The sequence below is a fragment of the Phaethon aethereus genome (assembly GCF_964289735.1).
Source record: "Phaethon aethereus genome assembly, chromosome: 6".
NCBI lineage: Eukaryota > Metazoa > Chordata > Aves > Phaethontiformes > Phaethontidae > Phaethon > Phaethon aethereus.
The window spans coordinates 22942848-22965709 of record NC_138580.1 but is presented as its reverse complement, the minus strand read 5'-3'; the positions used below and the strand labels follow the sequence as shown (position 1 = coordinate 22965709).

At 40.5% G+C, this 22862-nt stretch overlaps 1 protein-coding gene across 1 annotated transcript in view; it reads right to left on the bottom strand.

The window, feature by feature from the left end:
• Nucleotides 1–21882: 21882 nt before the first annotated feature.
• Nucleotides 21883–22862, bottom strand: part of MYO3B (myosin IIIB) — a gene marked incomplete at its 3' end in the record, with an annotated part of 198739 nt that continues 197759 nt past the window's right edge. Inside the window, 1 exon segment of the mRNA XM_082001656.1 lies at nt 21883–22018. Coding sequence (XP_081857782.1) covers nt 21883–22018 — 136 coding nt within the window.

Sequence of the window (22862 nt, the reverse complement as noted above, 5' to 3'; positions counted from 1 at the left end):
CTCAACAGCCTTTCTGCGGGCGGACTGCGCCCGGCGGCCCGGCGGAGCCTGCCTGGCCCGGGCCGAGAGCGGGTCCAGGGGGCTCCTCGGGAGCACGGACGCCGTTACCGGGTCGTCGCCGCCTCCCTCTCGCCCACCTCCTGCCACGAAGTCGAACTCGGCCCCGAGGGCTCTGCTCCCCCACCCCTCCCCTTTCGTTCTGTGTATATACATACACATACGTGTGCGTCTGTGAAGAATCCGACCTGCCTTTCTTTCGACCATGCGCAAGGCTATTTCCCCGGTAACCACCACCGGGCACATCAGGGTCACGGCTGAACGCCACCGCCTGCTGCTGCTCTCAGTGGTCGGCAGAGCCGGCGGGACCCCTTGCACCGCGCCCCTCCGCGGGCCCGCTCAGCACCGCGCTCCGCCGGGGGCCCTAGAAGCGCGCTCCTCTCCTCCCCGCTTCCCCATCTGCTCCGGGGCCATCGCAAACGTGTAAGCCGGCCTATTTGGCCAGGCACCAAGCGAGGCCGTTCAGCTCTATCTTGGGGGTGGGTAGGGGGGTGCCCTTTCAGGCAGATGCCGGCTGGCTCCGGTCCTCCGAAGCTGTTTGCCCAGGTAACTCGACCCTCCCCGCAGTCGCTGGGTTCAATTGTATTCACACCGCCACTGAAGTCTCTTTAAACGCCAGCACACAGAGATCTTTATCTGGCTTTCCTGTGGAAACAATCACTGTCCGCTCAAAGACTTCCAAGAGTTGTAGGGCTTGAATTAGATCGGTTTCTTTGAAGGGATTAAAGTGCCAAGTCCTCTCCCACGGCTCCACATAGAGTCCTGGGGAGAAGTAAAAGCTGTAACACTGATCCCCGCCGCCGCAGCCACTTCAAGCTCGTCCCCTGTGCCAGGTAGCCGCTTCCCCAGGTCGGTGACGGGGACATAAGCGCCCCGCAGCCCGCCCTTTTGCCACGCACTGGTGCTGCCGCGGGAGCCCGGGCCCGGCAGCAGCCCCCGACTCGGCGTGAGGCGGCGGGTCCCCGCTCGCCTGCGGGGTCCAGCACCTCCACCCGCCCACACAAACACCCCCAGCCCCGCCGGTGCGCCGTCCGGCGGCGGCTGCGTCGCGTCCACAGGGGACATGGCGGGAGAGGGGGAACCGCAGCCAGCCCGCGGCCGGCAGCGCAGCCGGGAGAGCGAGCACACGCCCCCGCCCACACGCCACCGAGTGCCCCGGAGTCCCGGGGCGAGCTCCATCCGCGCCGCTGGAGCAGCGGCCGGGGCAGCCGCAGCCGAGGGGGGACCCCGACGAGGAGACCCTGGCCCGCACCGCTGGCCCCTGCAGAAGCAATGACCCGCCAGACGAGCGCTCGCATTTACGTCGTCCCTGAATTTCTACGTCCCCAAACTTTGTGCCAACCCCGGACTCCTTCGAGGTGTCCGATTTAATTCGGTTTATCAAATAACTGCCAGGGTAATAACCTGAACAATATTTATAAACGAAATGAAAGTCGATGGGTAGTTCCGGAGACACTGGACATCCCGAGGTTCCCCCCAACCTTTAAGGTACACCGTTTCCCCAGGTGTGTCGATGAACCAAAATGATTTGTCACGTTACAAGAGAGTTAGTGGAAAGTTGGGCAAGTTTCTATACAAACACTACAAATGCCATAAATCTGCATCCAAGAAAGCACATTACTTAAAAATCGAGAATAATTTCTCATTTCTGGAAGAAACCAATGGGCTGAATAATGAAACACTGCAGTCATAATTTTCTGTACAAACAATTAGTGTTCAAACTCGGAGCGTTTCAGTCTCCTGAAACGTATTCTTAATGAAGTGATGTTCAGAGCTGTCATTAAAAATGCAGGGCTGGAAGATCAAAGTACAGTATTTATTTTAGAAATTTGTTTCAGTTAGCAGGAGATACAGGTATCGAGGCCAAATGTCAGCTCAGTTACACGAAGCACCATTTCCACGAGAAAGCGGATGCCGCAGAGGGAGGCGGGGGGCGAGGAGCGGGGCGGGGGCTGCCGGCGGCGCCCGCGGGGCCCGGGCCGGCTGAGGGAGCGGCGCTGACACGCGCACCCCGGCGGGGAGCGCCCCGCTGCCGCCCCGCAGAGGAAGGGGGACGGTCCCCACCGCCGCGGCCGCAGGGGCCGGAGCGGGGCTTGGGCCGCCGGGGAGGCGGCGGCAACGGCGGGGCCGGGCCCCGGGGGCAGCAGGAAGAGCTGGAGCCTGAAGAGCTCCAGCCACGGGGATGAGGCGGGAGCGGGGCCCGGTCCCACAGCCGCGCTGCCGCCGCGGCCCCTCCTGCGAGACCGCTGCCTCCACCACCGGAACCTGCCGGCAGCCACGGGGCCAGGGGGGCTCAGGCTGCGCTGGGTTGGACGGTACCGGTGATTTAAAGACAGCGGACGTAAACAGGAGCCACCATCACCATCTTCAGAGGCAGATGTTTTCAAAATCAGGACTTTTCAAATTCGGGTATCCCAGGGTGACTGTCCCACCATGCACGGCTGTTTGGACCCTGGTCTGAATGCAGGCGGCAGAGAAAAAAATACTGGGGAATAACAGCTGCCCGAGTGCCTGCGGTCCTCTCCATGCTCTCCGCCGTGCCTCTGCTTCCTGGGCCCCAAGCACTCCATCCCGGAGCCTACCCCAGAGCCTGTCCCAGTGACGGTTCACACTGCCGCAGTCTCCCATGAACTCCTCACCCAGGTCCTCTCATGACACCCCCAGTCCCTCCCAAGACCTTTGAGGTCCCCTGACATGAACCCCCCGGTCCCTCCTGTCATCCCCCCATCCCTCAGCTCGCCCAGCACAGCCATGGCTGACCCTGTGAGCCTGGATGGGATTTGGTCACCTGCCTGCCCCCAGTTTGGGGATCTGGGGCTGCCTTAAACGAAATACCGTTCCTCAGCAGTTGTGACAAAGAATCAGAAACAAGTGCGTTTTTAAGTGAACAGCTGCATTAACGTTCAGCCGAGCCTCCCAGTCAAGTTCTCCATGAGAGTGTGTCAAGCTTTAAACCTGAACAGGCTTTAAATAAGCTTTCTCCAAAAGGCAGTGTCTTCACACCATCCTTCACTCTGTCTGGTTTAAAGCCTTACTAAAAGAAACCATCTATCCACAGCAGTTAGAAGTTTCACCAGAAGGTAAATTAACCAGAAGGTATGTATATAGCTCCAAGCATACGAGGGTACACTGCCAACAGTTCTGAGTTATGTGCCATTAATGTTATTATTATTTACTTCACCATATTCACATTTTTATGGTGGGCAACATGACTGGCATAATAAGAGGAGTCACTAGTTCATATTTTTAAAATGCTAGTGTATATGGTTTGTTTATTGGCTTCAGATTAACAACAAACGGTTTTAACACAATTATATCTTCTAAGTTCTAACAGAGTTTAATTTGAATGTCAGTAGATGAAAATAAAAGAATGATTAAAAACTGCTATGGCATCTCCTGCAGTTTTCTGTGCGTAAAGGAAAAACACAAACCCCTAGACCTAGATCGGCACATGCAAAGGCATACTTAGGATTTAAAGGCTTGCCTCAACATTTCCCAGTCTAGGTGTGGATTTCACAAAGATTAATAGAGGATTTCCCAAGCTTCTGAAAGCTGAACTGCCCTTTAAGAAAAGTAGAACAAATTTTATGCCTCACTATAGTTTTACTGCCTGTTGTTAAAGGTTTAAATATCTTCATGTATTCATCTTCTGCTCTTTCCTTGGCTGGCCCTTTGTGACTCCTCCTCCTGCCTTAGGGAACATTGGTGAACATTTTTGGATATACTTCCTCCCCTTGCTTCCATACTTTAAAAAGGAGTCAGACTCTTAACTATATCAATATTGAAAGTGTTATTCTTGGCTCCACTTGGAATGCCTGGGACACCTTTCAGTTCAAAATGATCGTTTCAAACTCTCTGGAAACGTCTTTCTGCCTCTGGCATACATGGCTGCATTTTCTTCACCACTTTAATAGCTAGAAATGGACCTCTGTAAAATGGAAAGCAAGCCAAGACTCTGGTGAGCAGCTGAAAGGGATCCTGCTTGTCCTCTAATTTTGGGAAACATTAGGTAAAAAAAGCCTGTGTATTTTTGGTGGAATGCATTTTTTTTGGGAAGAATGGATGGGAACCTTTTATTTTATGAGTACAGATACAGAAAGCCACTCTTTCCTTGCATTGTAATTATTCAGTATGGAATGAAAAGGTAATTAAACTGTTATTTGCCTCCTTTTAACCACAGAGAGTATATTATCTAAAAACTAGGTTTCATGGTAATTAATTAATTGTAGTTATTTAGTATATTTATTGACAAATTAAACAGCTGTCTCTGTCTATAGTGTGTTAAAACTGGAAACAGCACAAAGTTTAGACAGAAAGATCATTGTTCAAACTACACATAAATACTGGTTGATCATATGGCTGCCACATTGCTATCGATTTGGCTGAACGGATTAATCCAACACTGTAAAAATACACCTGTTATTTAATGAACTTATGTTGCAATTTTAGAACATTTTGGTAGAGAAAAGATTAAGTATTTTCCAATGGCAATATTTTTCAACATTTCAAGAATCACTTTTGAAATAACCCATTCTTCAAGGACTACTGAGCAAGAATGTATTAAAAAAATCCATAATCTTTCTTACAAAATGCAAGTGCTCTATACAAAGTCTTCAATAAGTCTCCACCTTTGCTGGGGAAAAAAAAAAAATGGGAGGAAAAAGCCCAATAGTGGGATTGTGATGGTCAATACAGGGACACAAATACGGGACATGACTATGGCATTGAAGGTGTGTTGGGTAAGAGATACTGTCTTCACACCAAGGGAGATAATCTGATGACCCCTCTACAGACCCTCTATGTATAATGCTTTTAAGGTAGCTTGTTTCAGCAATACATACATATTAGTGAAAGGCAGTCAATGCTTCTTATGCCTCTCAACTACAACAATAGGTAAGTGCCCCCAAACGTGGGGAGAGTTTTTGAGAGGGACCTAGAAAAGCCAAATTTCTAAATCAAGAGAGGATTTAAAAAAAAACAAACCCACCAGTCATCTTGGCTGCCACCACAGGATCCCAAGGAAGATTGGGTAAAACTTAAATTACAATTTTGAAATTACTCATCTCGCCTTAACTGAACATGAAGACTTAAAAACATTGCCCTCACAGACTGACAGAAAAATCTTTCTATGAATGCAGTGCATGGTATGTTTCTGTGTAACTTCATACCTTGATGCCTTAAGTGATGCAGAATAATACATAAATAGGTAAACACATAAATTATGTGAACTATTCAAATATAAATTTGCCCCTTTCCAGTTCTGAAAACAAAATTACCATCAATAAAATTATTTCAAATGTATACAATCCTTGTATTATGCTTTCCATCCTCACAGAGCTACAGAAGTGTGAAGTCATTCTCACCATATTCTTATGCGGTAGAGTCAGCTTCCTTCCCCTTCTTTACAAAGGGAACAAACGTGGTCATACACACAACTGCTCCAGGCTTGGAAAGTGGAGCTCCTAGCCTCAGTCCTGCACACAGATTACCAGACGGCTTCTCACAGAACACTTAAACAAATTCCTCCAGCTCAGCTCAAACCTCAGAACCCCAGTGTGAAGCAGCAACAACCAGGGAGGACTGGCCGAGGCATGTGCCTCCTGCTGGCTGGCCAGCCATGCCAAACCAAAGCAAACAATCCTAATCTGGGAATAAATCACTCTTCAATCAGCCCCTATTGCTCAGGGCCAAACAGCTTGACCAGCTGTTTGAGAACCCAGGACAAGAAGAGGAGAAAGGATATTCCCCTCAAAGACAAGGCTGTCAGAACGGCCATGACTCCTGCCCTGCTCCAGTCTAATGAACAGCATCATTTTTCTCACACTTCTGGAACCTCTGAGATGGAGGGCAAAAAGAAATGACCTTCAAATGGGTACACTTTTTGGCTTCTCTCCCTCAGTAAATCTCACATCCCAATTTTTCCTACTATGTCCTGGAAGCCCCCATATTCTACTAGAATTGAGCTGAGAGAATCACATATTATATATGAAAGAGAGAATGGTCCATGGTGAAGGACAGATAATGCAGTAAAATGGAAATGTATTCTTAGTCTAAATTACCTATTCCTTAAGCTGGGGAATGAGAGAGAGACGACGATGCTGCAGTGCTGGGACTCCAATGCCCAAATAATACAGCTCTATCACACGAGCCACTTCTAAACCAAAGTAAGTGGATTCAGGAGAAATCTGTGATTGACAACCACTGACTGCTTCTCAGGAGGCCACACTAAGCCACAAAGAACCATTTTTCAAATTTTTCATCTTAAAATAAGAAAGTCTGAAGAAAAAACAAGTGCAAAGTCATACAATTTCATCAGTGTCATTACAAAATGCTGTCATCTTTATCGATGCACTAGAGTATGGGGTTGAAAAATAACGTTCTTTTTCTGTCGAAATTCTTACAGAAGTCAGTGGAGTAGATGCCCATAAAAACTGAACCGAGTTCATGATTTGCTACTTTTTTTCACTTCCATAGCTACACATGCTAAGTGTACTTGGCACACAGAGTGATTCAGAAAGAAGCTGCTCTATAGTGCCAATGATTCTCTTTAATGAGATATAGTTATCAGTTGATTTATGAGTTTCTCGTGCCCGTTCTCATTTACTTAGCTGTAAATTAAGGATAAGATCATTTGCATTCTAGAAGTAAAACAGTGTTTATAAGAGAATAGAGTAATCAAAACCTCTTTTAAATCAAGTTTTAGAAATGTACACAGTGAGGTTAGAGGTAGTTCTAGCAATGTGCATAGCCTTATCTATTAAAATCTACAGCAAAGACTCAAGAGAAAGCATTACATTTCCAGTTTTATCTAGTTTTCCATATTAGTACAGCATCCTCTTATCTCAGGAATTGAATGTAGGAAGAGACAAAAGGAACTTTCTGCCTCAGCTTTCTGATACCCTCATGACCTCCTCCTGGGAGATCCTATGCTCTCTGTTAATTTAGATACCATATGCCTCATTGGTCATCAATTCAGTTGCTGCGCTCTATTTTATAGCCCTCACAGGGATTTTGATCACAGTATCTACAAAACTAATCACTTCCTCCATTTACTGTTGTTCTACCAGTCAGACAAGGCCCATCTGATCAGTGTTTTCTTAGACATACTTACAAACAGCACTATCTAGTCAGCTTTGTTCTTTCCTTTGGCATATGATGCTCCACTATCATTTATACACTATTTGCAGTGCTCAAAGCATCAAAAACTGGAAAGCAGGAGAGGAGGGATGTAGGAAAGAGGAAACAGAGCTACACAGACTCTGAACTAACACTACTGGTCAGATGTCTGGAACGGGGAGGGAGTAGCCTGGAGACTGGGACTTTCTTGTTAACGTTACAGCAGAACTTCATCTCTGCTGAAGTTCCTGCAGTCCCTTGATTGACCGGAATCTGAGCTCCTGTTTCTGTGTGTTATAGGGTTGATATGTTTGATCTCCTTTTCCTGTGCAAGCCAGCATTCTGGGAGTGGTCAGAAGCAAAAGGCTAACCCTCTAGGTGGAGAGGCTGAAAAGGTAACCTCTGAGCAGGCACCGCATTAGCGCTGAGACTGTCTGGAGAACCTAAGAATGAATGTGGACTCACACACACCGATGCTGGGGTCACTGGTAATGAGAATACCAAGATGAATGGAGCAGTTCACTCTGCTCTGAGTGATTGATTGAAGCTGTTTTCATCTCTGCGGGGTGTTCTTTGTCTAAAATAACATTTCACCCAGAAGTCTCCTACACGGGCATATACACCCTTCTCTGACACTCAACCCATATATATATTCAACCTAGGTAAGGGGTGAAAACTTTTATGTCTCCACTTCCCTGTTCTTCCCTGCCACCAGCCAGTAGTGCAGTTATTTTTCACACTTCACTTTTCTTCATCTTTTTGTAAACTTGCCAAGTTTGCCAGTGACAGGGTATGTAAGGAAGGAGAATAGCACCCAGGCGTGTGGGGCATATTCCGGATATTTTTTTGAGTAACAGAAGTGCAGTTATGGAGCTGGGGGAGAATATGGGAACTGGATCAACAAGCAAAATCTTGGGACAGGCCTGAGTAAGAAGAAGGTGAAATTATCCAGTAAGTGTACTGGGAGGAGCTATAGTCAGTATGAGCACATAGTCTTTAAAGCATTTATCTTCACAACTCCTCTACAAAGAATCAGTATGTTATTCCTTTCTTACCAAAGAAAACACAGGGAGACCACATGCCTTGTCCTATGTCACATATTAACCCTACTGAAGAGCTGGGAGCTGGGCTGAACAGCCCTATTGAAGAGCAGAGGCACACAACTTGGGACCATATCGTAAGATCGTCCACCTCGTTCCCCTTACAAAATCCAAATTCTTTTCTACAACCCTCTCACCCCCTGATTTCATGTCAGTCTCTTCTCACACTTGTACACTCTCTCAGCAACTTTGAATGATGAGCAGATATTGATCTTTCTGTGGGAAAGACAGCCGAGGAGTAAAGCCCAGACAACCTTGGGCAGGCAGCAATGAGACTGTGTGGTGGCAGTTAGGAGACAAGCATGCAGCCTACGCATGCAGAGCAATAAGCCAACATGCCCACAACACATGTATTTCTACTCTTCCTGGTGGACAGTCATTAGAGCATGTGATAAGTAAAAAACCAGAGCCTAAAAGCTTGGCTTTACAACGACAAAATACGTATTAGGTGGGCTGTACTGAACTGCCAAATGTGCCCCTATAACTCAAACACTGAATACACTGAGCAGAAATAACTAGATACTTGCTAAATTTTACAGCCCATCCCTTCTCTATTTTATCAAACTCTTCATTACAGGATTCTGTTCAAGGCTCTAGTTTCACTTACCAATCATCAAAACAGCCACTCTCAGTGGTGACAACCCACCCTGCAGAAATACCTGCAAGTTTTGCTACTGACACAACTTTGGGAATTCAGTTAACGCTACCATCTATATTTCCTTGATCTCACACATGGGAGCAGTCAGAAGAACTAATTTTCCTCCACCTCAGGGAGACCCTCTCTCTATGCTGGCTTTCTTCTCACCTCGGTCAGTGTTCCACCAACTTTTTTCAGAGAATCCTTCTACCACCATGTATGATCAAACACAGTCAGTGTAGATCTATGACACGTGGTTATCTCCAGCACCTACCGCTGGTTGCAGAACAGCTGAGTTATGGCAGCACTGTATGTAACAAAAATTTCAGGTTTTGATTTGAAAAAGTGAATAGCTTCGTGGCCATCACTCTGTTTCCTGGCTATCAAGAATCTGATGCTCTGCAAATACATGAGGCACCAACACACAACCGTATTGCTGTATCAGCTGAGTTTTGGGACACTGTTTTTTCCCTTACCACCTCCTTGTTGATCCGTGTTTGGCTGGTTCCCTCTAACATTATTATTTATGAGGTAACTGGCATGCTCACATCATGGAAGTCTGGAGAGTTCAGAAGAGGAATAAAAGTTTGGGGTTCTTTTCACTCTTGGCCATTCAGAACAATTCAGAGGATGCAGAAAATCATTTCTATCTAACCTTTGTTCAGCAGCTTTCCTGCATGTCCTAAATTTCAATCCAGGTTTTGTTGTTGTTATTTAGAGCTATACATTGATATAAAAAGAACTAAATGAAGACTCATAGGATATTGAGAACAAGCTTGTAATCCTGCCTCTGAGAGTGCATGTGAGCTATTGTTAAACATGATTTTCCAGATACTGATTAATTATTTTGTCAAAAACAAAACCAGTGCGATATTAATGAAAGTACCCAGATTTAGTCTGGCTGAGCAGGCAGATTATGTATTTAATTGTAAATGGGCTGTAAACATCTGAGATCTTTACGTATGGAGAAAATAATAGCGTCTATATTTAGATATTTGAGTGACGCCTCGGTTTTTACAGGATTGAGCTGGAAAAAATTAAGTGATACATTTTGATCTCTTGGTATTTTTCTGATATCTCTTGATCAGCTCAAATTGAAGGTGAAAACATACATGTATGTTAGAGATATTCAGAGATATTCATCTCTGTGCACTTTGACTGAAAAAGCAAGTAATTTCTGGCAATATAATGAACTCTAGAAAAGTAAAGGGAAAATAATTTTTTTTAGATTGTATCATTCATACAGAAGAAAACAATCATCCTCAGATGAAGGAATACAACTAATTTTGCTACAATATGGTTATAACTATGAAGGATAAATCACAGCGAAACTATTTAAATCAAGCCATCTAATAGCATATTTATGGAGGTTTGTTCGGAGAAGTATTTGCTAATTAAATACACTATTTATCACCTACCTATGGTTTTTATCACCTACCCAGTAGGCTATCTTTCTGAAGTTCCAACTACTAAATTTCTAGCATACTGAACAATTACTATTTTTGAAAATTAATAATCCCAGAATATTTTTTTCCTATTCTTGTGCTGGTATTTTTTGTGACCTTATGACAGGAAAGATTCTTTCCAAATCTTATAGTAGATTTATAAAAGATAATGGGTTTAATGGTTTAAAAACCTGATTCCTTGCAGTAGTGCAGGCTGAGAAAAAAAGATGTTTTACTTTGAACCATCAAAAAGTGAAGATTGTTTGTAATTTTTGAAAGGGGAACCAGATCCCAAGATACCGATTTCAATATCATGGCAATTTCCTATTGTAGAAAAGCTAGGAATTTTATACCTGACACATTTTATTTGTCTTTGGTTTGGGAATTCCAATTACTAGTCAATTTGTAATTTTGTAGTCTAAAAAAACTTACTTGGAGTCACCGTAACTATACCATTTGCCTTCTCGAGAAGCTTCCAAAGCATCTCAAAGTGGTTTTCTACCATAGGTGCTATGTGCATCTTAAGATGCTCTGAAAGAAAATTTAATGCTGTATTATAGTACATGATGAGGATAATCATGATTTACTAAAGGTTGCCTCTTCCATGAAACCTAATGTTGCATGTCTTTTTTTTCCCCCTCTCTCAAGTACCTTCCTCTCTTTTCTTCTATGTCTCCCTCATCATAGTTTTCTAACTCCAATTGTTCCCAGGTCCATTAATTTTTCTTTTCATCAAAGATCATTAATACTCCTCTCTTCATGTCCGTCCTGTAAAATTTTTCTTCCAAGTGTCACCCAGAAATTGGATACAATAGAGATTAGCACTGTAGGAAGCTGCAGGGTAAAACAGGAAGGCTTTTCTCTCTCAGAAATAACAAATTATCTCCTCTCCGTTTGGTTCTGTGCAGCAGTTGGAAGAAGCAGTGAAGCTGGCACCTTGTCACTGTACTGTGGCTGAGACAATGAAGAATCCGCCTCTAATTCTTTTTGACACAAAAGACAGGAGAGAGAAAAACGATGACCACCTTGATCTTCAGTTCCCCCTTCCTGTGAGAGCAGGGTAACAGTGATGTGTCCTGCATGTTGTGGCTAAGCAGAAGAAAAGTTAGGGGTATCTGAAATACTGATGATTCCCAAGAAAATCCCTAATAGTCCTCAGAGTATTGAACATAGCTCAAAAATACCTTAAAAGAAAGAAAAGTATCCTTTAACCCAGTCAAATCAATACCTGTCATAAGCACTACATTTCCTTTGAAAGTTTATATCACTGTACTTTTAGCTTGTCAGCAACATTTCCAAGTACTAAGTGTATTTCTCTTATTATCAAAGCAAAGAAATACTTATATCCTCAGGACTTCCATCTGCAAATTAAAAAAAAAAAGAATTTAAAAAATGTAAACTATAAATGAAGCAGTGACTGGACTTTCTGAAAACGCTGTACTCAGTTACTAGCACGTTTCTAATAGAGAAAGCTCTTTCAAATTACTTATACCTAGTAGTTTAACGACAGGCATGCTCACCACCTTGAATTTTACTGTTGCACAGGCAGTGTTGTCCCTTTTGCACTTTACCTTCTGTTTTCTTCATAATTTGCAGATGTACTCTAAAAATCATTGGGAATTTCCAGCTTAAGTGAAAAAATATGCAGATCTAAGTTCAACAAAGGTAGCCGTTTCTAACAATCTCTAGCAAACACAACACGGCTGACAGCTGAATGTAACAAATGGGGCCTCATAAACAGGGCTTAAAGAATTTTGTTTAAGATCACAAGTTCCCAACCAACACTTGAGCCACTGAAGAATGTCCATTAGCTGCTATAAAAGCAAAATTGGTAGGGCTTTGTTATTCAGGGAAGGGCCTGAAAGGCACACATAAGCAGACACACATCAACATGCTGGAGAGTAGTAGAAATTCTTCAATTTGAATAATTTCCACTCTTTTTTCTTCCTCTTACTAATATGAAATCATGTTTCATTTCAGTTAAAAACATTTTTCTGCCCTACATTTCATCATGTTCACATTTCTTTCCGGTTTAGCTCCCACTACTCTCTTTACACAGCATCCAGTATGACTTTATATTGCTAAGAAAAAAAAATTCTGTAGCTAGAGTTGTTTTGTCCCACTGTTGTTTTCTTTCATCTTTTGTTCGATGCATGGAAAGATGCGAACCTTTCTGTGCTATCTTAACCGCAGTGATCTGGGAGCAAAGCAAATGAGATTTAGTAGATATGTTTCTGTTGTCATTATCAAACTTCATATGCTTTGCTATGTAGGCAACATGTTTTATTTCTCTTAACTTGAAAGAGGTTTCTGTCTTATTGTTGCAATTTATTAAGGGCAAACAATCTAGGGCTTATAATAGGCCTGTAGGCAGAACAAAGCCCTTGTCAAATGGAAGGGTTGGCTGCTCAGCTGGGTAGCATGTAAATGTGCAGAAAGAACTGTTCTGTTCAAAGACACTAGACATGCTTTTTAAATAAAACATCTCATATAATTGAGAGTTGCCATTTAAGTGTTGTGTTGGAAATGTTAATTTAAAAAAAAATTAATTTAACTGAAGAAATAGAGTTGCAGTGTATTTTTTCATAAACTCGCATAATAAACAAAATCCCACATATCACTAAGGTTTTTATTAGAGTCTGAACGTTGATGTTTTTAAAATGGCAGTTTATTGTAATTTTATAACACCGTTATGCAAGTCAGGATAAGTTCATTGGTTGCTGTATTCACCTGGGCAGGCCATGTAAACTTGATCTCATCCAAGACATATTTTTGGGTTTGTTTTTAACATAAGAGATCACTCTGCCTCTTACTTTGACATAGTATCATGTCTCAAAAAGTAAGAGAGTTTCTCATTCTGCAGCTCATTTAAAAATTCTCATTATGTGCCTCCTTTGCAAGAGCTGAAATTAAAATGACAGATAAAGATAACAACATAATAGGCATTTTTTTTCATGCACTGGTCCACTTGGGCACAGACAGTTCTTTTTTTCCTCTTCTGTTGAAATGCATAATCAGGACAATATCATCAATTAGATTTTTCACTTCAACTTTTCATAATGTTTCCAGACTTCGCTATTTGGCAAAGACAATTGGGACAGATTTCTTTATTTTTTCCTCTGGCCTAAAACTCAAAACCCCCCACTTCCCAAACTGTTACCACCGAAGAGTTTATTAAATGGCTGAAAAAGACAGCTGGTCCCACCATCTGTTAAAAATTTTCAGAGGCCAAATGAAACAGGTTACACCTTTAGCCATGCCAAGTCTTCCAATACCCCCTCCCTCACACAGCCTGTGGAGGGCTAATCTGAATTTCACGCTCTGATTTTGCTATTGCTAATGTCTGAGCTTCTTATGTGTGCTTCTTGTAGTTGCTTATATTAGTTCTCTAGCAGTAACAAAAGCTCCCCTCTCCTTTCACCCTAGCTCATTTGCAATCAACGGAATCCTGGGTCTATAGTCTCCTTTACAATAAGATACTGTACCTTGAAGGAAACCCACGGAGAACCTACTATCTGACTTATCAGAGCAACAGAGAAAACCAGGGCTACATTTCTGTTGTTTTGCAGCCACTTTTCTATAAATGCTAATGGAAGTAATTCAGATGTGCCAACAAAGACAGAATCTGCAACACACTGCAGGTGTGAGGGGGCTGAAACAAAAGGGATGCTAACCCTAATGGTATTTCTTGTCATTAACAATTCTTTGATGTTCATACTCGAGGCTCTCTTTTATCTTGCAGTTTTTCAGCCATCTTTGTTAACATGCAGTGCAACTAAATCTTTTTTTCCCTAACCTTTAAAGACATCTGCAAAATGTTTATGCTAAGTTAGTTTCCATAGCATCTTTCTGTAACACACATTGAAGTAAAATGAGATAAAGCTTGCAAGGTTATTATTAAAACATCAGTAAGTTCCTATCATTAAGTGAAAGGAGCAGATCAATAAAAAGAAGCTCTTAATGTTACTTTAATAAGGATGAGTTTCTTGTAACAGGACTGGGATTAACTTCAGTGTAACGGAAGTGGTGTTTACAATATAGCAGCTCTGTTGATAAGAACCAGTTTGTTTTACTTGTACTCATTAAAAAAAGAACTACAAATATCAGTAAGTTCCTATATTAAAGAGCCTTTCACAATATATTTAAGGACATTCTAATTTTCCAGAAGGGACTTCTCTACCACTAAGTGGGCAATGGCATTCAGTCAAGGCACTGTAGGTGGAGTTTCTCCATATCCATCTGTCTTTCCATGACTTACAGATGGAAAAACGCTGTGTCTTTCAAAATGTTCAACTCAGTAGGATGGCAGTAAAATGAAATGAACAATCAAAGCACATAAGATGCCAGTCTGAACTACTGCACAGCACTACCAGCAGACACAATGTTTTGCTCTCATCCCATCGGTCATGTCCTGTTAGATCACATCCCATTTTATCACAGTCTGTTGCATTATTGTTGCAGCATGCTGGAATGTTAAATGAGCAACATAATCAATCAATACCAATTTCCAATTGGAATTCACCTGCAAATCTGCGCTGAGTTAAAAATGCTGGAGACTGTAATATAAGTTATCAAAAGACACAATTTTATGAAGCCTCCCGTTTTGTTTTTCTTTCAAAACTTCATTTCTAACAGATCAGCTTAATCAAATAAATTAAGTCTAAGCCTGCATTAAGTACAGCACTTATCTTTGAATTTGGATGTAAACTTCCATCACACTAATCCTACAGAAGAAGAACATGAAGAACAGTGGTTATATTCATACTTTTCTTCTTTTACAGCTTACTTTCATCTTGAGACATAAAGGCAAACTAGGAACAGTGTAGTTAATATATTGTCTTGTCCCAAGTTTCAGCTGTACGGATTGATGGCCTGAGCTGTTTCTCTTGTTTCATACACAGCATTCAGCAGTCTTAGAAACATGTATGGGAATTTGGGGATCTTAGATTATTTTTGATTATTTTTCTTGCAATAGCAGTGAGGAGTGCTCATTCCTGGGGTGACAGAAATTACAAAACAAAAAATTTCTGTTTCAAAGATTTTGTGATCTCAGTAAGAGCCTCTCTGTCATAGAAGACTTTACATCATCTCTCCCATTGTATTAACTGTTTTTATTTGTTCCTTATAAGAGGGAGCAGCAGCAAGAACCAAACCCACTGAATAAACGATGTCATACAATTTCATGGAAGTACCTCCTCTGCATTCCTCTCCCTTTGCTAAGGGCCCCAATGTAGCAGCTCCATATCATCATTTCCCGGCTACACAGCAATGCCATACTCCAGCACCCAGCTTTCTGAGGATCACTTCCACCAGAACCACAAGAACCTGCTAACCCTGTCCTGGTCTTTAGATAGGTCTTCATCAGAGACTTGCCATGATCAGTAGCAAACAATTTTCAGAAACAGCCCTGACAGGCCTCTCTCCCTCCCTCCCTCCCTCCTTCCCAGCACTGTACTCCAGCCCAATGGACAGCATCCATTCTTTGTTGTGGTGATACTGCTTTCACTGAGAGATCAAGATGAGACTTTCAAGCCTACTTTTCACTGGTAATGTGTCAGCAACTGGGACTTGGTCTTTTGCAGAAAAATGCAAATGTGTTGATCAACCTACTTGCTGTCTCCATTTGCCAACTATTTTATAAAATACTATTTAAATTATTGAAAAATAGAATCTCTCTGCAATTTAGTTTAAAAAAAATAGGCCTGCCAAACAAAAGCAAAGAATTTAATCTATTACTGGCCTGATCAATAGTATGTAATCTGGTTTCTGGAAACATTACTCCGAGATGTGTTTTTCACTTATCTGCTCCTATGTCCTTTAGCATCACAGCATGAGTACTACAATAAACACTTCCCTGATAACACAATCTATATATTAGCTGTTCTGACTGATACTGGATTTATACATGTAATAAAATTATTTCCAATAATTCCTGAGAAATCCATTAAGATGAGTTAGGGCATCAGCCTGTGTTTAAAGACACAGTGTGCTATTACTATGAATTGTTGGCTTCCTCCCCTAGCAGTTCCATTGCCCAGCATGAAGGAGACACAAAGCCTCTCACTGACTTCTGTAACCTTTAGCTCTGGCACAGAGGATGGCTCACCGGCCTTTCATTTTCATACCATCCTGTGCTACTTTTGTTAGTCTGGGAGTCCTACTTTCTTGTCAAGCAGAAACATTTTCTGTTAACTAAGCATTCTGCTACAACTCCTCCCAGGGTGACCAGTCTCAAAGAAACGGCACATCAACAGAGCGTATTTCTAGTGTTAAAAACAAAACTGACATTATTTCTCCTATTTTGTTGTCAGAGTTAAAAGTAGGATGGGTAAGTTTATTACATGCCATGTCTTCTGCATATATTGTTACTAAAACTACTTACCTGTTTCTTATAGGATGATACTTTTGTGCCATATGGCTTTATTATTTTTAATTGTATGGACTATATGTACCTGGTTAACCAGAAGGCATTTAAAAATGCCAGAGCTTGGTTGTCTCTCAAAATTCTCCTTCCATTTTGAAAAAAAAAAAAAAAAAAAAAAGCAATGAGAAATAAGAGTATTTCTCTTCTAGTATATAAGACTTCAGTTATTTATCTCATTGCTAACTATTTTACAATAAAAAAGCAATACCCCTTGCTTTTTTATTCTCTCCTTACAAAAGAAGAGAAAAAATATTCAATTATAAAATTACTTTTTCTTAAAAAGGTGAAATTTTAAAATTGTGACTTAAATCCCATTTTACATCAATTTAAATTTGGTGTAAAATAGCTAGTAGTACCACTCAGACATCTTGACCTCCAACCATCTGCTTCTACCACAAAATTACCTTCTGACTCCCTCTCCATGAAATCATATAACTTTTCCCCAAATTATGCATTTCCTAATTTTCACTAAAGAATAAACTTGTGAAGAAGCTCTACTTACAGTGATGGATCTGAGTTCTAAAACGTGAGATTTGATCATCTGTCCTCATATGCATGAAATCAAGCAAAGATCAATGGATACTGAAAAGAGACCGTTGTGTATTAAAACTGCAGGCTTTGGGCACATGTCTTGCACTGTCAGAGACAATCACATAATGAAGTGTATGAAACTCATCCTGTTTTCCTACTGTTTATTGAATTCAATATCAAATAAAAATAGACCTAAAGACACTACATATCTTTAAGTTCTTATTTATTTTTAATTTTCAGTATCTTCAATAGTTAAAACCATACCTGTTTTTCATGATGAGAGAGATAAAAATAAAAATATTCCTTCACAATAATGGATGTTGGTTATGACAATGAAGGTTAGACATTAAGCAGACAATATTATCTTTAAATAAAGTATAGTAATAGTTGAAGGGATCTAAATATAGAAAAAAGCAACACTAGGAGATTCCTTACAAATTTTTACAGTGTGCAACCGGGGGTATATATAAAAGAAATATAAAGAAAGTAAATTGGTAGCTCCCTTTTACCCTCTGACAGCACAAGTCAGAAGGTCTCCAACTCAATTAAAAAGGACCATGTTTAAATACATCCCTTTTGTTTAAAACTGAAACAATAAATCCACTTTGTGTTTGTGTGCACATGCGTGCGGTGTATAGCATTTAATACCACGGCGTACTTAGTGGAATTAAAACACCACGAGACAATTGCTTGGAAATATAAACATTCACAGTTACATAAAATACAGAAAAATATCATAGAAATATATGAGTATATCAGTGTTATGCTTATATTAGCAACTATGCTAAATGACATAAGATAATCAGTAGTTACCTCCTACTAGGAAGAAACTTTCCTTCCAGGAAGATGACACTGTAATTGTCCAGTGTGGGTTACCTTCTGTACCTACCACTAAAGCTTGGTTTGGATTGTTACCACCGAAAGGAAGATCAACTTTTGGTCAGACTGGACTTAGCAAAGTCTTTAGCTTTGCATTATCTATAGCCATATTTTATAAGCTTCTAAGTAACAACAAGTCCTTGGATGGCATGATAGGGGCCATTTAAAAGACCTTCAGCGCACAAAAGCCCTTTCCACCACTCTTACAGTGTGTGGGGTGAGGGAGGTCACAGCGGGGGCAAATTTAAGATGGCTGCAATTTACTCCTATTCTAAGGTCCCTTTATGTTACTGAAGTGATGTAAATGTTTAAGTGAGAAGCACGTTTAAAATTACCAAATGAAAGGGGCTAATCTCCAAAAGCTCCCTGCCCGATTTTTGTTGGCACAGAGAGAAGTTTTTAAGCTGCCATAACTGAAAGGCAGAAATTGTCCTCGGCAAGAACCGGTTTCTAGTGCTATTAAGGTCTACAGAAGAAATCTATTAAAATCCCTTCTTGAGCTTCACCTTTTTCTCTCCCATCTGCTGAAAACTGTTTAATATATTACACACTGTCAAAGAAATTTTCTTCTTCCTAACAGGATTTAAACCCTTTACTTTTATAAAATATTAAGAGCAGGATATGTTATGAACTATTAAGGAAAATACATTAATATTTCAGGATAATATACGTGAAAGGAAAGAAATCAGAACAATGCTTCAATGCTATCAAAATCAAATGAGAAAATCTAAGCAATTCACGTTGATATGCTCCCCCTGACCATGACCATCACACTGGCGTGTCTCCTGTATGCCTTTTCACCCACAAATCAACCAACTCAAACACACCATCCATCAATGTGGGAACAACCAACTCTTTGGCCAGTTTTGATGCGACTGCATGGCTCTACAGCAAGTTGAGGATATGTTCTTTAATAATCTAAAGGCATATATGTGCTCTAAAATGGGGATAAGAGAAGGACACCTCACAGAGGTTATCTGGAGAGGGTAAAGTGAATTGATCAAAAACAAATGAGGAAAGGGGGATAAGTTATGAAATGATAAAATCCACAGACTGGCTTTGTGCACAGTTTTTAGCCAAGAAGTAGCAAGAATGAAAACACACTACTCAACAGCAGCTTTTTGGTGTATAAAAATATTAGCGACATTAAACCAATTTGAAAAAGTATAGCAGATGTAGATAGTGGCACTGTATATAACAAGGAATTTTTTTACCCTTTCTATGCAATTAACGACTGCTTAAAATCTCTTTGAAGTCCATTTCAGATGTCTGTGATTGATACAAGCTTAACAATTGGGAAGAAGAAAAAAGAAGAAACCTAAGGAGTGTACTTAGGGAGTGTTTGCATTTTGCTTGTGCTTTACTGTTTAATGTTCTGAAGCTGCTCTTGTTAACTCGGGCCCCCATTCAGCAAAGCACTTAATCACGTGCTGAAATTGCATTGATTTCAGTGGGACTTAGGCTTTAGTTTAAGTGCTTCACTGAATTATATATTATTTTTCACTCTCCCTTCTTTATGAATCAGAGTAATGTGTTACTCAGTGTAAGGTAAACTGTTGGTTTTTAGACAGGTGACATAATACCTAACGGGAAACCTCACTACCATTTAACTAAAAACAATTGATAAACTCTAACTACACATAATAATGATGTGAATTGCAGTAACAATAAAACTGTTTTCCCAAATAGTTGTCAGAAAGGAAGGATGGAACCACAAAACATCGATATTGCTAGAACTCTGTGTGATCTCTGCCAATATAAGAATAGAGTAAGTCATTTGACTCTTTTAAAATAATGTTATTTTCTATCCAGATATGTTACAAATTAATGGAGAATTTATATATTGTGTAGGAAAAGTTATATGTTATTTTTGATGAGGTTTCAAAACAAATACTCATTCTTGTTACATTTTGATAAAATGTAAAGAAACGGATGTGCACACATGGATTCATATCGGTTGCCATTCCTATTTGCACTGCATTTTTTAATATTATTAATTCATCTGCAGCTACTCACCAATTCTCTGCTGTTTAAGGAGTCCCTAAATTTTAAAGGCTCTAAAGTGCCTTTAAAGTACATCTACACACAGCAGAGGAAAATGAGGGAACTGAAGGACTTCAATCTGGTAGGATTTTAACTTTTAGTTTCAACCTTCTGAACATTTTAGGTGAAGAATGAGTGAAGGATTGCTCTTCCTGGAAGAGCTGATTCTTTCCCTCATCCTCATGTGCACTGTCTGACTTAATTTCTGTGCTTATTAGGAGACACAAAGATTTTTTGCTAAAATATCTATTTCATTACCTTTTCTCCTTTCAAACTCTATTCTGCCTTATGGATGCCTTGACTGCACGTGGGTCTCATTTCTCATGCCACCCGTCCTTGTCCTGTGGTCAAAAAGATAGTGCCAGTGAACCCTGATAGTAAGAAATTCTGTATCTTAAGTAACAGGTGTGAACTGCACCTCCTCAAGGAAGAACGTTTGTTAGCACAGATCAGGGTAAACCCACTGGAAGGGAGACAAAAACAAGGATCATAATTAGGTCTATATAATACATGGTCAGATTTAATCAGCGTGGTTTATTAAAAAAATAATAATTTTGAGCAAATTTGTAAGGCAGTACATGTGAACATTTTATTTCTAGAAGTTCTTGACAAGAGCTTGTATGGAAAAGAAACAAATAATTATCACAGATAAAAACTGTGGCTCAGAAAGAGAAAGTATAGAGCAAGATTAAATAGTCAGCTTCTGTCATGGAAATGGTTACCAGCAAAGCATCTCAGCATTCCATAGAAAGTTACATATTGTTTCATTAAGAATTTAGAAAAAAAGTGAAAAGCAAGTAGAAAAATTTTCAGGTGATATTTTTTTCCCTGCTACATACACGAGGGCTGTGGAAATGTAGGAATCACTAGAGCCCAGAGATACAGGTTAAGAAAGAAATTAAATACTTGCATGGATAACAAGAGTAACTAGTCCTAATGATGGTTTCAGTCACAAGGACTCCATGAAGCAGTGTGTGAAATGTTAGCTTTAAAACTGTTTTGCCTCTTATATTTGAAATAATTCTTCAAGTTAAACTTATGGTAAACTAATACTTTATAAGAAACATATTTACAAGGTAAATTGAGACACAATCATTATTTAGATGATTTTACTCTGTACATTTTGTAGTGTTAAAAGCCATACACAGCACAGAAATTTAAAAAGCATAATGTTTAATACCAGTCTAATGAAATACAAAACTTTTTCAGTATGACCCCAAATGAAAATTTTTAGTACAGAGTTCTTTTAATCCAGTTCAGTTCCTTGATCTTATTTTTCACACAGCTCTACCAGCAGTTGTGCCAGCTCAACAGAAGGGATGGCACAGGGTGGAAACAGCAGCTGGGGGGGAGCAGGAAGAAGAGGTCGGAAATTTTATAAACTAACCTTGCTGCTAAAGAAACGTGTCCGTTACCAACGTCAGCACATCCAGGTAGTGCTGCACCCCTTTACTGGAATTGCTTATAGAAATACAGCTAAGTGGGACAATTTACGGCTGCAAAGCCAGGTCTAAATTAATGAAAGAAAGTTACTAGCTGAAATTGTATTTTTTAATATATTATATAAACACACAAGCACAAAGTTAATTGGAAGAGATTAACAGCATGAAAATACTCTTAACCAGTATTAGTCAATAGAGTAAGTGAGGTTCAGCTTTGAGCAAAAGACACACCTCTTGAAGAAGGAGGAGATGGGGAACTGAGAAAGCTGTCATCTTCAGGGATAGATTCAACAGCTGACAATGATTTATAATACTCATCCTCTCCATCCAGCACTTTAATTTGGCTTGAAAGAAAACAAACAACATTTATTAAGTTAAAAAATTAATTCTGTCAATATCTTCAGAAATAGAAACTTCTCCATGGATGTGAAAATGAAGAGTGCTAATACAAGAAAGGGAAAAAAAAGACAGGATGATTTGATAAGAAAGATATAGCTTTTATACATACTTTTACTTTGCTATTACTTTTTAATGATTATACTCTGAATGGTTCTGGGGATCAGTGAGATGCAATATAGTCTTTCAGTTTGGGTGTACAGAATGATAGACTAACTATTTGCATTAAATAGGCATTTCATCTGAGCAATGTGGCTTTTTTGTCTGTGTATGTTCCATGAGTAGGGCATGATTTTGATAACATATATCAGCTGATGGTTTGCTGTGAATACGAGCCAAAGACTACGCCACCAATTTTTGGGGAAAGCCCTATTGACATCAAGGGGCTTTCATTTTCCTGTGATGTATGATGAGCATTGCAGTCCTATGTTAGTGTTTCCATTCCCTGAAGAGGAACACAGACTTTTTTAAACTAGAGGAGGGAGATAAAATAAACCAAATCTTGCAGAGTCTTGCAAAATTTTGGGCTTTAACGTTGACCCAAAGTCCTCCTATTCATACAGGTATATTCATAAGATTAATTAAAAACAGAGGAAATAATACAGAAAATTCTTGTATATTTTTGGAGTTAGATGCATTTGCAAGACCAAGCATCCATCAGTTCTCTCTGGTCCATGTGATCAGTCAATGAAATATATTAGTAATTGTATAGTAGCCAGCCTGGGTTTTGTTTTCAGTGGTTTCTACCTATCACCAGGTGATAACCGCTCATGTGACAATGAGAACTGACTT